Below are 14853 nucleotides of genomic sequence, written 5' to 3'. Positions count from 1 at the left end.
GCGGGCGGATCTAGAAGCTTGTCGACGCGTCACAGAAACTCTGACGAACGCTGCGTCGTCATGGATTGCGTCTAAACGATCGGCACAATAATAGAAAAGGATATAAATTAAATCATCTCGTAAATGACACATGAAATTTTACTATTTCCATCGAACTCTGTTAATTCGTATAGGAACAATAGTTCTCTCCTTCTTTTACGCGGATCAAATCAAGAGTTACGAGCGCGATAAAAAAGAATAAAAGGGAATGACGTTTACCATAACTCGTGACGACGTTCATTTTGACGTGCACTCCACGAAAATGTCCCGAGTATATTTAGTCCGCAAAACTGAGTTTCGCGATCAGTCAGCGTAATCATTGACGCCATCATTGGCACAGAGATTTGGCCACAGATCTTTCGACTACGTCACCGATTTCTTCTTTTTCAAACGTGCCAACTATAGTCATCCTTAGTGCAAAAAATGAAATGGTTTTCCGAGGAGTGATTGTATCTCACTAACGTGAAAAAGCGAAAATTAAGGAAGAAAGGGAAGCATGTCTTGCGAGAAGCAACGAAGCGGAAACTGGCATTTTCTACGATCGTCGAGGAGACTGATCTCGGTAAGTCGCAAACGTAATCGACATCCTGGAGCGGGGAATGAAACTTTAAGGAGCTTCCTGTATAATTTGAGAATCTTTCGTGAATTTTCGAAGGGGTTTCCTTCCTTTTCTTTCAACGACCAAACTTCGACACGGACAATTGATTCTTCTTTATTATACTCTACAGACAGTTTTCTCGTTTGTTCCCTGGCATCACCAAGGAACGCGGATATAAAGGGTGTCTCTCAAGAAGATGATCCCCTTAAAGGTGGTCAGATAAAGAGAAGATATTCCTTGTATCAGTTCAAAAGATACGGCATTTTTACGGATCAAAATTGAAATATCAAAAAACTCCTGTGTTTGATATTTCTATTTACTCTGCAATCGGACTTTTATCTATTTAGTTGGAATTCGCATGGTATCTTCGAATAAATACCGATTGCGTCGTTTCGTGGAAAGTGTTGTTTGCAGGCTGCGTTCGCGAATCGTTTTAATCGATTTCCGGGCGCCACCGTGATCCAACCCTTACGCCAAACGCGGAGTCTCCTCCGTTCTTGTTGTTGGCACGCGGCCCGATCCGGCCTGATCTACGTAGCCGGATAAATCAGTCGTGTGTCGTTTTCAACCTGTGACGATTCGCCACGTGACGTCACGTTACCCCTTACGTACGCGGCAGAATTTATTTCGTAGAACGACGCTAGTTTCGAAAATACTCGAAGCCTTTTAGGAATAGATGACCGTAATCTAACGCGTTAATTATACCACCGATAATTGCAATTGAAATTTCGTCACAAAGGATTTATTTTTGATAGATCCTGTAGATCCCAGGCGAAGGATGATCGTTCGATTCTAGAATTTTCTGTGCCATCGATTCGCGGTTATTAGCGTGACGCTTTATATTCGCCAATTAACCGTCAGCTATCGCGTTGTTGTTTCGCGGTCGAACGAAACGGAAAACGTAACGCGTCGTAGGGCGGCGCGGCGCGATACCAGGCGACGCGACGCAGACTTTATTAGGCGCCACTTAATTTCCCGCGTTCTCCCGGTAATCGTCGATCGAGCGCCAGGCGAGAACGCGACGCTGGACAGCTGTAATTGCGAGAGGATTGCCGCGATCGAAGGCCACAACCGAGACGGCAATTACAGACACATGATTACAGCCTTGGATTCGCGAGTCGTTTGACAGATATACGGTGTTTTAGGTGCAGTTATTTTTATGCGCGTCCATTACGATAGAAATTCCTGCCAAAGTATACAGCTCGATAACCGAGAATTAGCTACGATAGAGCGGCGTGCCGATCGTAAGAATTTCATGGCAATTTCCACTTTCTAAGTTTCATAAAGCGTGCAGGTATATATTAGGTCATCCCGTAAATAATGCGCTTGTAGATCGAATATTGTAGTGGTATTAGACATGTTATTTGATGTATAAATTAATTCGGTGCCTTTTCAATTTTTCTAACGGAAAATTTATTTTCAAATGTCACAGTACCTCCAATCATTAACTCTTGTACAGTAGAGTCTAGATCAATCGTGATATTAACTTAAAGTTGAACCTCTCCGTGGCTCTCTCCGTGGTCCGCCATTCGAGAGTTAAAATAATCGTTATCATTACCATATTCTCGCGTCATTTTTCAAGTTCACAAAAGCGCGGAGAAATATTCAAATTACAAGCGATTTGCATTGAAGGTTACATCAATTTTTCAATAATTATATCAGCCGAAAGGCAGCGTATCACTTATGGAATGGCCGGATAAAAAGAAATGAGTCACCGGGACGAAGCATCGAATCGTAAATCAACCCTGAATCGACCTATTTTTCCAGCCTAAAATTTAATATTCGTAAATGACGCATGTCCATAAAGGGGAGAAATTATTACAGGGGGAGAAGGAGCGTAGGATGAATTATTGCGTTCTTATATGAAGCGTTCGAGTCGACGTCGCTTGTCACCATAAAGCCGCTGCTCACGCGATATCGTCGATCGATCGACGATTACGTCGACGAGCACGATACAATGTTCGTTAATCGTTCCGGCGATCGAGAGATGGGAAAATAAAAATACTAGACACGAGGAAGACTTTTAATCGCGAAACTAAGATGGCAGATTACGCAACGACAGGTGATAACCTCCGCGTTTTGTTGCTTCGTCGTACGGTGTATACACCTCCGACTTGAGCTAACGAAGATCTAGGAGATGTTCTCCAAGGAAGTTTCCTCTCAAACAACTTTTCGCGTTCACCTTTCGCTATTTTTCTACGGATAAATTTCATGCTGACACTGTTTTCCTTATTTCACAGAAATACATAATTCCAGTGTCTCAATTAACATCGTTTCAGTCAACGATTACATACATTTCGTATTCGGTCAGTGTATCAGCAAGTCCGATGTTTGTTGTTTTATTGTTCGAGGCGGACATTATTCATCCGTGTTGTTTAAGCAAACAGCGGAAGCAATTATTTGCCGCGCGTCACTCCAAGAACATACAAAGTATTCAGCTTCACCGTAAGCTTACGGTGGTTCGCGTAAGAAAATCGCTCGGTTTTATTAGGCTCTCTCTATTACGTGTACGGTCGAGGCTACACGTGTACGCGTTCATTCGGAAATTAACAAAAAGCCACGATGCTTCGCAGGTGCGAACACGTGCAGCTGTGTTTCCAGCTGGATCGTCTACCCATCCGAAAGAGACACACGGCTCTTCACGTGAGAACCACTCGATTTGCTTATGCGAATCATCCGTCTAATTTTACCATCACCGATACAAATTAATTATACTTAATTGATTCGTTGATACCCTCTTCGTGTCTCAAAGAAACTTATTCGATAGATTATACGAGTTTACGCTGAAAGTTTTGAGAATCACAATGGACCTATTAAATATTGATTAATACAAGTATCCTTTTGGATAATTGGATTTTTTTTTATTATTATAAACCAGGGATCACCAAACTTTTTGAGAAACGGGCCGAATTGAAATTTTTATAAACACGGGGGCCGAACAAAAAATATTCTTATTGAAATCCTATTAGAATATTAATTAACACTGCATGTGTAATCAAATATAGTTTATATTGGAATTTATAATGGAAAATATCTATTAAAATGTACCAAATCACAATAGAACAATAGAAGAATCGTTGTCGTGTATTCCCAATCAAGTCGAATAATTTTATAAAATTAATATTTATAAATAAAATTCGGGGGCCGGATGAAAATCTTTGGAGGGCCGGATCCGGCCCGCGGGCCGTAGTTTGGCGACCGCTGGTATAAACAAAAAGATGAATAATTTTGTGTGCTTCAAAGTGAAGTTGAACCGAGCACAAAACTATGTAAATTCTCGTAGATCCATCGAAATAGGATGTAATTTATTGAAGCCGGTGACGTGACCGGCTAAATTCATAGACCACGAGGGTGCACGTACAAGCATAGAGTCGATTCGTAGGTTTGCGCGAGACTGTCAAACGTTTGCGTCGGGCAAACCTCGTGAATCCACTCAGGAAACTCTTCTTCAACCCCCGTCGTCGCGACGTCCGAATATCAAGCCCTAAACGCGTATGTGACCCTCCGGCCGGGAGCACGACAGGCATAAAGCGCGCGTATATGCCTGCGTGCAAGACGCGCGTAACTTTCGCGGTAGATACCGCCACGAAACGTGGAACACGAGCCAACCTCGTTACGATACCAGAAAACAAGCGAAAGAGGGTACATTTGTATCGTGAATTATTGACCTGCTTCCCTTACGAATTTCCATCTTCGTGTTATCGTCTATCCTCGTTACCGGCTATCCCTTTGCCAAACTGTCTCGCCGATTCGTGCCTCCAGATACGCTATATTCATTGGCGTGACTAGGATTTTATTCTAAGCTGAGCTAACACCGTTAGAAATTAAGAAATTTAAAAATTTTGAAAATCGGGAATATGTCAGCGAAGTTCGAGTTACTTCAACTTTGTACTATAAATTGTCACGAATTTCCTTTTTCGACGCCTAATATTTCCAACTGAGCGTAACGAATCAGGATGAGGGAGAAAAATCGGGCTGAAAAATAGTAGGTGGAACTAGTATATGTAAATCCCGAGGGGAAAGACAGAGCTTCAAGCTCGTTCGAACAAATTCTCCCTGGCTTCGTCGTTTATTTTTTTTTCCTTTTTCCATGATTTTATCGCATAGTCCCTGAGTTGCACACGATCACGAGGACTCCTCGCTTTTGTTCTATTTCCAACGGCTTCCATTTGACGAACTAAATATAACGCGTCTCCGCCGTTTTCGTGCATTAGGATTAATTTTCGTCGCTGTGTACCGCTTTTAATAGAACCGCCACGCTTTTCCGTTCCCCTTCCGCGACCGTCTCGCTGCGAGATAATTGGGGAACGATTTCATGATGCCAAAACGTGCTTATACACTCGTAGAAATTCGACGCGAGACTGTCGATACCTCCAGATATTTTCTATGATCGAAATAGAGCAAGGATATCGAGTGTACCTACTCGTTAAATTTGGAAGGTGAAATATTTAATTGAATCCACTGATGCAGTAGAAAAGATCGCGCTTAGTCAGACACTTTTCCTGGAGGAGCCTGATTTAATGTAACACTATTTTCAGAACTTCCTATAATTTAATCTTCATACCATGAAATGTATTGCAATCGAATCGAGCACTTCATAGTATCATGAAATTTCACAGAAAGCACTTTACCAAGTGAATTAAAAATCGCGTTTCACGATACTAAAGTAAGTCGTAAAGACAGCTCTAGAGTAGCTCGTAGGCGACCATTGTCTCTGAAGCGTCGTATATCAAAGTGCTTGCTAAATAATTGACCACAATTCTACCTATCAAAAACAAGATTTCCGTGTCCGGTTTTGAAGTAAATCGACATAAAAGAGTTCTATAAATACCGTGAATCAGACAAAAAATTCTCGAGTGTCTGTTACTCCAGAAATGTTTACCTTTGATAATTGAAGAACTTAAATACATTTATAGACGGACGTAAGTTAAAAAAAGTAAACGAAAAATTTTCAATTTGACTTGGAATCCTCTTTATTATCATCTATAATATTTATGTACATATCTATATGTATGAACGTATTCAACTCCTCCTAGGATCACGACGAAGTTGTCAGGTTCCCTTCATGAAGGATCGAACAATTGCCGTGATTAATTGCCTCGAAAAGTAGCAGAAAGCACGAAATGATGGAACGTTGTTTGCGTATCCTGTGCGAAGAACAATTGTAGACAGTTTCAAGAAGAATGACGATGCGTTTCAACGGGTGGAAAAGTTCCTTTTGCTTTGTTACTTTATCTTAGAACAAAAAGTAATGGTCATTCTGATTGCTAATTACACAGAGGTGTTGGTACTCAAAAATTCGGCTCGGGTTCCGGAGAAACTGCACATTTATTCGGGTACCCTTACTTTCGAGACTGGAATATCAACTCGGAATCCGATTCGACCCGACCCGACCCGAGGCTCGGGTACTCGCGCACTCTTAAAAGCGAAACTTCACCGTGACATCAAACGGTGTCAAAATTTCCAGGATTTCGCAGGTGTCAGTCGATTTCGCGCGATATCGGCGCCGATCCTGCAGCATCGTGTCCACCAGCGAGGCTAATGGAAAATGTTACGTTGAAATCCGATATTACGTTTTGACAGGCTTCCAGTGCCTGGTTGTCGCGGATTACGAAACAGAAACATTTGGCGATACCATTCGTCGCGCATACCTCTTTCTACAGGTATTCGTGTTCGTGCGGCCGTAGTAATAAAGTAATCAATACTAGAAACTCGACTAATTATTAACATATTATCGCGTGCCGTAATTAATCAATGACTATTTGATCGTATCAAACGACGTTATCGAAGACAAGGAACTGATTTCGTCGACAAGCGTGCACGAGAAGGATCGTTATCGTGTCGTGACGACATCACGATTTCACGGACATAAATATTTTCTTCCGGGATTCCAGGAGACTCTGCTTTCGAAATCCATCCAATTCCTGCTTCCCTCGATCTGTTTACACGGTGGAAATCGAACGACGGAAGAAAGGTTTCCAGCTACGAAACGAAACAAACTTTAGCGACGACTTTGACCCGACGCGTCGCGACGGTGAAAGAAGTCAACGGGGACGCGTGTCGGGAAACTATTTTTGGACGGCAGATGTGAAAGACACTGATAACGATTCCCGATAAAACGCTCGGCCCGGCTTATCGTTTCCAAAAGCGCGCACAGAGTCAAGGACGTATTTAAATTTTGCTACGCGTTATCTTGCCGGCCAATGGCTGACAAGCAGCCAATTTTTCGATATTATTTTTCTTTTCCAAAAGATCCCGTTATCATAAATGTGACCTTTTATTTATAATCTGGACGATGTCTCACGATGTTCAAGTATATAAATAACGATCACGGAGGGAACGTTGCTGTAAAGGGGTTAACAAACCCTAATCACTGTAACCCTGTAGTTCGTTTTCGCGTGAAGAACCGTTTCATGGAATCAGGAAAATGACAGAGGAATGCAACGGCTCAATCACTGCTCTTTTCGCATAGTTCCTAGGGGCATTGTGTTTCTTTTTTAACGCCTGTCATTACGGTCGTTTTTTCGCCCGTGGCCAATTGCATGCACGTCCTGTGCGTGTACATAATGCAGCCCGCACTTTATGGCATAATATAACGTTAGAAACGGGTTACATTCTCGTTGGTATGCAAAGTGTCCGGTGGTTGTTTCGTGAACGCGATGCATTTTCAGTGCACGGACGAGCTAGCGGATCATAGAACGAAATTCAAACTTGGGAACAGGATTCGTACGTATCGGAAAGACGACGACAAAACAACGGGCGTAACGGGCACGCCACGAATTCTAATTGTTATTTAAGCCTCGCGAGGCTGAAAATAACACCGGATGAACTGACAAATACGTGGATCACGCTGTACTCGTTGCACGTGAACAAACAACGCGAACCGAACGAGGAAACCAACATACTCGACACAACTTATTATTATCCATTAGCATTATCGCGAGCAAACAAATTTCTGTCTCCTTTTGGAAGCGCGGAGACAAGACTACGCTTGTTTTAAATATAAATTTACAACTAGATAAGTGAAATTTTTCACTGTCTCCTGGAGTAGCTTGGATTACATTGATCGAGAGATTTCAAGTTCAGATTGCATTCTACTAATTGAAAATACGAGTTTTCAACTCCGCAATTCAGCGTTGATAGTTCTCGTTATTTCGCAGGAATTTAAGCCCTCTCGATTTTATAATCTTTCTTTTATAATTAACACGGAGCGTGTACTCGAGGGAAATAATGGAAGCATAATAGAAACTGGATCATAGATAATACATTCGCTCGTAGCGTGGACGCGATTGGAGATAAGGTTGAAAATCGTCCTCGCGCTTCGTACGTTATACGTCGGCCGTGATAATTTCGCGTGTCACCACGAGGATTATTTTCATTAGCAATCGTTTATTCGACTGCAATCTCACCTGCGATCACGTAATATCGTCCATGGTACACGTAATATTTTTATTCCACCGTACATCGGCTCGTTGTATAAGCTTGTTTTCGTTAGGCTCGCGAAACTTTCCGAACATTCCGAAATCGACTGACAAAAATGCCAAAGGAACTTCTCCTTAACCTCTTAACCGGGGATGACGAGTTAACTCGTGATAAATCATTTGACAGTACACGCGTTCGGTAAGTCAGCTCCTCGATTAAAAGGTTAATTCAACTATCTATTTCTTGCAAAATATTTTTCTCCGCTCTTGAAGAATGTCTCGTCTGTCCAAAAAAAGAGAACGGTACTTGGAAAAACAAAATGATAGGAATGGAAATACCGGTGTGTACTTTTAATTAGCTTGTTTTTTTTTGTACTTTTAAATAGGTTGTTAGTCGGCTAATTGTACGCGCGATCGTTTACGCCGCAATTACTTTAATTCTTCCTTTACTTAGCGATCACTTCTGCTGAGTTTCACTCCCGGGATTATTTGAGAAGTTTTATTTTTATCGAAGTCTCGTTAAATATTTGTGGAGCAATTAATCATTCAACTTCGGATCTGAATCGACTCGATTTTAATATTCATAAGTACAAATTCGTGGAATCGGTACGCTAAGTTTCCGAGATAAGCTCTAAAAGCGTACGAAATTCCATCGTTTATCTTTGTTTCTCTTACTACATAGCCCCGGGTAGTAAATTTTTATTCTGTAAACAGATGTAAAAATCAGTGGTCCTGATTTTTCTAGCCGGCTATTCGTAAACATCGTAGCCTAGGCTACGAAACTTTCGTAGCCAATTATGTATGCGTCAACTTAATGCCTGAAGGTATTTTCATGGAACGACGGTGTTTTGCCGACGATGATGGCTCGTTGGAACGTAAAAATTCATCGAGACTACGGGCAGCTCAAAAACAGCTGACGCCGCGTACCCAGCCGGTTGTAATTGCGTTATTATGCGTACGCTACCTTGAGACGTCAACGCGGGAAAGGCGCCATCGTTATTGTTCTTATTATTTCGTGTAATCATATTTTGAGCGGCGCGATGTCGATATCGTTGCCTCTTGTTTTTGTACGAACGAAAGAAAGTGAAAAGACAGAAACGCATTCTCATTTTACGCTCACGCTGACACGATTTTGTTCAATCAGTCTCGTTAAAAATACATCTTTTTCTTGGTCGGCCTCGTTCACGAGTCCATCGCGACCGAACGGAGCCGAAACCGTCCGCGTCTCGTCGGTTCGGTTCGCGCAATCAGCCGGCAATAAAAATGAACGATCCTCGTTAAACGCGCTGTGTATGTTCCTCTCAGTGTTTTGCTCTCTTCTCCACCTGTTAGACGTCTCTGCTTTTTCCTTCCGCTATCTAATCGCTATTGCGGCCGATCGGCCGTTCGTAAAATCTTTTTCGCGAAAACGCAGCGAGAAACTTTTCTATTCATGACAATAGAACGATTTCATTGACGGATATAATTACACACCCGGCTATAATAATCGTGTGTTATTATAGCTGTCGCGGTAAACATCGATTCCACTGCAAAACATCGGTTATTTACCACGAAAATATCGTCGACGGTATTTCAGCAAGGAATAACAAGACCGCGAGCCAAAGCGAAAGGTAATTCTTTTGCCAAGAATCGGGTGTGTCATCTGTAGAAAAGATACGGGAGAAGAAAGGAAAAGATTGCGAGCATTCGGTTTAGGAGGCGCAAATATTTTTCAGCTCGGTCTTGCATACAGGCTCGTTACGTCAGCGAAATCCGCGAACTCCGCTCGTAAATGCGATCTGTGCGAATGTAAACACGTGTCCCTATTTTTCCTTTAACTAATCTACGTTACTAATATTTGCGTGCCAACCGGCTTCATTTATTGCTGTCTTTTACGATCGTTTCTTCTTCTTCTTCTTTTTTTTTTCACGAGCGGCATCTTCAGCAGAATAATCGCCAATATTCTTTTTTTCTTAAATCAATCTCCTACTAGAAGCTGCCTTTTCGCGATCATTACACGATCGTAAAGTCGATCCTTGGTAACGTATACACACGGAAATAGAGACGATTTTAATTCATTTAACGCGTTCACTGCCATCGGATGATCGCAACACAATCACCGGAATCGTTGATCCATCTAAAACACATGTTACATAAAATGATATAAAAACGTTTCATTGGTTGAATCTAAATAAAGAAACAAAATAGATAGCGTTAGTCGGTCAGCGACAAAACCAGTGAAGTTCGCGATCCATCGATGCTCGATACCCTTTTGACTCCTCCGCGTGCTCGAAACTTTTCCAAACCGTTCCACGCCTTCCGACTTGGAGTGTTTACAAAAAGAAAGAAGGAAAAAACGAACACTCGGTCACACGAACCTTCCGATAACACTGCTCGAATGTTTGGACCGAATCGTGCTTCGATCACTAATCACTTGCGATTCGCAGGTGGTCTAATTGTAAGTCGCGTATAAGTATCGAGGAAAGTAGGCTTTCGTAGAGAAAATGGCGTTATGGTACATTAATGTACTCCAATTTCACAAGTTGCAATTGATAAGAGGCAAGACAAATAAAAAAGAGTCACAAATAACTGACAACGAGTTCGTCAAAGTGTTAAACAACCGTGTGACGTAGTCTCGGTGAACGGTGTTCTTTCACCTGTGTGCTTTTTTCGATGGCTCATTATCGGTGCTCATGACGCACGAAGCCGCGTGGCTGCACGTGCAACAACGTTTCGAAGGAAAACAGAGGCCGGTAACGAGGACGGTAAGGAGAAAAAAATATTTTCGTTTTTTCGGCCACGGCATGGCGCGTCGCGTTGCAAGCTGTCTGATACGGAGACGCGAGTTTATACCTTCTCGGATCTCGTCATCAGCGTGGCAAACAAACGTTTTATCGCCGGGATTATACCTGTGCCTCGCGAATTGTTTCAGAAATTTTCGCCAGACTTTCACTCGATGAAAGTCTGCCTTCGATAACGCGGCGATAGGGATCCTCCATTTTGGACCACGAGGAATGCTTTCGTTCGCCGGATGCGCCAGGTGCTTTGAACTAAAGGTAGTCTAATGAAAATGACTTAATGAATTAATTTAAAAATGATTACGAAATTTAATTTCAAATGGCATGTCGTGTGAAAATAATCATTTTTATCTGGTGCTTGAATTATCCGAACAAAGCAATCACATCGTTAAGTAGATATTTAAAATCAATGATCGATTAATCATCGATACAACCGCATCTATTAATAATAATCGTCCGGCACGTGTGCATTTGAAATCAACTTTTAAATTCACCGATTAACAAGCTGTTTACATATCCTCTTAATCTCTTATGGGTGGCAATTATTATTCTTATCCGATTCACCAACAAACATTTCTCTCTTATCTAATACATATATGTAAAGGAACAGCGAATGTTCTCCTTTTTAAGCGAATCGATTCTTCTTTATCGAAACATTCGCAAGCGAAAAATGAAAGGTGAAACGAGGTGGCAAAGTCGAAGACGGACATATGCAAGCGTCTTTTAATTACCCTCGATCTGATCGCGTTAATCATCCGTGTAGCAGTTAGCTGTCGCGCGGAGAGATTTGGCGACAGAGTACGAGCGCCGCGAGTCCCGGATCTTCTGGCCCACCTAACGACCCTGCCAAAATTCATTTGGCACTGGCAACGGTAAACATTGAGACGACGTTGAACAATCGACCACGATCCAACAGTCGAAGGTGCGATCACTTTGCTCGCACGTCGCGATTTCCTCGTCTTTCGCCGCGAAAGTTGACGCGTTCGATATTCAGTGAAACGATCGGGAAACGGTGCGCCTCGATCGATCAACGCTCGCGACTCGTTCGATCAATTTAAGCGGATTACAACGAGCCTCTTTTGTAATCCCCGGATAGACGGGCCAGCCTCGATAATTCGTGATCGATCCGTCATCGTCGCGGACAGACTGTCGCATCGAACAAAAGCAGAAAGAGAGTGAACGGACATTAGCGAGCGCGGAAACGCGAGAACACTGTAACGATCTATTTTCTCGCACGACCCTGACATTAATTCGAGGAACCGAACGGCCCGGACAAATTTCAGAAGTCCCTAAACCTCGGTGGCGCCTTTCGTCGAGTTGCTCGTTTCCATTCGTTGCGTAATGTGCACGTAAATAATCGACGCACCGTTCTTACGCGCTATTATTAGAGAAGAGTGACTAGACTAGATGAATCGTTTATTCGAAAGGATCCACTCGACGTCGCATAACTAATTCGCGAATCGATCACTGACTTACGAGAGAGCACAGCTGCGCGCCGAAACGTTAGCTTTCGTAATCGAGCACTCGATATCGAGGAAACGATTTTTCTTAATTAAAAGAAAGCGTAGAGCAGAGGTGGGCAAATAGCGGCCCGCTAAGAGTTTTTTTTTGTCCGCCAAGACAGTTAGAAAAATCCACCTTGAACCGAGATTTCCTTCTCGTCTCGTATTTTCCACTAGGACAGCCAAGTCAATACATTGATTTTTATGGTACAATTTATACTTTTCTAAAATGCAAATTTAACTAATGAATGCAATCATTTTAAAAAGAGCGGCCCTTCGCTAACCTCCGTTTCCACAAAGTGGCCCCCGAGTCAAAACAATTGCCCACCCCTGGCATAGGAGTGTTCCACGTAACTCTACGCTTACTTTTAACCTTCTTTAGTAAATTTTGATGATTGCAACGGTGCAACGACATTCGGCTCGTAAACTCATTTACCGCGATTATCCTATCGACGGAGCGCCATAGATACCAGGCGAGAATTGCATTATAAATGGACTTTGAGCGCGTGCACATTTTTTCGTCGAAAGGCTGTTTACACGAGCCCGGCTGCAACCACATATATAAAACGGTTGTTGTTTGTCCGTACGATTAAGAACAACATAACAGATTGTTACAATCCGAGCTGTATCTTTCCTCGAGCAGTTTATAATAAACACACGTGCAGGGATTCGAAGATAAATAAATACACATATTTTTGTTCGGTAGCGTCTAAAACAGCAGATTAACGATTGCACGCGGTCGAGTATAGCGATTCCTTTCGTTTCGCGTGCATGACTCGAAGATAAGCCCGAGATACTGCCGCTCTAACTGCCGAATTTATAAAGCCGATAATTGTATCACTCTCAGGGATGGGATCGAGGATTAAATAATTTTTCACGCTCTCTTGGTTGAAGATTGAAATAAGTTCAGATTTATTGTCAGTTGAAATAGAAAAGAAGAATGTTTAACAAAATGAAATAAATCTAGAGGACAGCTGATCGGAATAACCGGCTATCCTTTATCATAAAGGGCGGGGTACGATGGGCATAAGTATACTTGGATCGGATCTCTGGTAAGCTGGTTCCTCGTTCGGTTACAAAGAGGCTCGTTCGTTCCCTTCGGCGCAACTAAACACGGTCAGACGATTTGCAGACGTTCGTGTTTGTCGTTGTGTGTATATACATATGTATGTACATCAGTTTGCCCCTTGGCTCTTTCACGTGCACCTTATCAAAGGATCGCGTGGCCGAAGTTCGAGCTCGGTACGCGGGTATTAATTAAGCGGCGTGATTTCCGAAATTCCATCACTGCCCGGCTGTTCGTCGTCGCCTCTTGAATGGGGTTCGAAGATCGACCAAGTCCGGCCACGAATGATTCACGCAGCCTACGCGATTTACTATATTCTTGTAAGTGACCAGGCGGTCGTAAACAGCCGATAGACGGAACAAATACTTTTTTCCTCCCTTTTCTTTTTTCTTTTTTTTTTATTTTTTTATTTTTTTATTTATTACCAGACGGCCATGCCTCGTATTATCGGTCACCACGATACAAGCTGGTTCTCCTTTTCCCTCTTTTATCGTCGCTTCTGTTCGCCTCTTTGTTTCCGTACAGCCGCGCAGCCACGCTTCGCGCTTTATCCGCATTGTTCCTCTCCCACACGTTTCCCTTGCTGTTCTCTTTTTCTAATTGCATTTCTTCCGTACGTCGACTAGCAGCCGGTTTCTCCTCGATTAATCCCTTCCTCTCCTTCTGTTTTTTCCATTCATGCGAACGCGACCAGACCCTGTTTGTTGCTTCAACTTCGCGCTTCGACTTGGAAAATTACCGCGTTCGACGCGCCTGCTCGATTTGCTCACTTTTCTTCCCGTTGTTTCTCCGATTTTCCTTCTTTTTTTTTACTTAATGCTACCATAGCGTTAACATTGTTTTCTATAAACCGCGGTCTATTGTCGGATCGATTGATTCTGGGGAGAAGGGTAAATAAAATACTCTCACTCATTGTCAGTTTATCTAGTGGGATAACATATATTTGATAATTGTACAAAGTGCCTGGCTAACCGACGCTATTTTTATGCGTACACGGTAAAGTTCCATAAGAAATTGTTGCTGTTTCTCCACTCTACCGGGGCTGTCCTAGAAAAGGACAGGGAGCAAGCCATTTCCAGCACAGGGTCGCGAAGAAACCCCTCTCAAAAGTGGGAGTCCCTGGCTAGAACAATACTTCGTATCACTTATTGTTAGCCTACGGGGAAAAATCCTGACTTGGTGCGCGACCCGACACTGCCCAGTCTCGCACAAATCCTCGCGATAAAATTTTCTAAAAATACAACATTTTGGACGTTGCAATTCGTTCGGAGTAATTGGTGTGCCTCGGTAGACCATACGTTAAAGAAACAAATACCTCTGTATTACAGTTAATTCCTTCGAAAAGCACCCCGCTTGCGATAGAAAAATTTGATCGACACTGAAAAACAGTATATACCCGAGCAATATCAACATCGTGATTATCTCGAGGGGGTTAAACGCTCCACGGCTG

General features: G+C 42.6%; 1 protein-coding gene across 3 annotated transcripts in view; it reads left to right on the top strand.

Moving 5' to 3' along the window:
* The window catches only part of LOC114875379 (3-phosphoinositide-dependent protein kinase 1), a 313058-nt gene that overhangs the window by 279163 nt on the left and 19042 nt on the right, over positions 1–14853 (top strand). Inside the window, exons 1-2 of one of the 3 annotated variants that reach the window (XM_029185586.2) lie at positions 13052–13389; positions 13470–13723. The exons of 1 other annotated variant lie outside the window; for it this stretch is intronic. In XM_029185586.2, the coding sequence (XP_029041419.1) occupies positions 13688–13723 (36 nt within the window). In that variant the 5' untranslated portion in view covers positions 13052–13389; positions 13470–13687. Of the gene's footprint in view, positions 1–12451; positions 13724–14853 lie in introns of those variants that run through there. One more of the 3 variants, XM_046285955.1, reaches the window with a different exon arrangement.

Source organism: Osmia bicornis, chromosome 5 (assembly GCF_907164935.1).
Source record: "Osmia bicornis bicornis chromosome 5, iOsmBic2.1, whole genome shotgun sequence".
Lineage (NCBI taxonomy): Eukaryota > Metazoa > Arthropoda > Insecta > Hymenoptera > Megachilidae > Osmia > Osmia bicornis.
The sequence above is the reverse complement of the archived record's forward strand: the minus strand, read 5'-3'. Positions and strand labels throughout refer to the sequence as shown.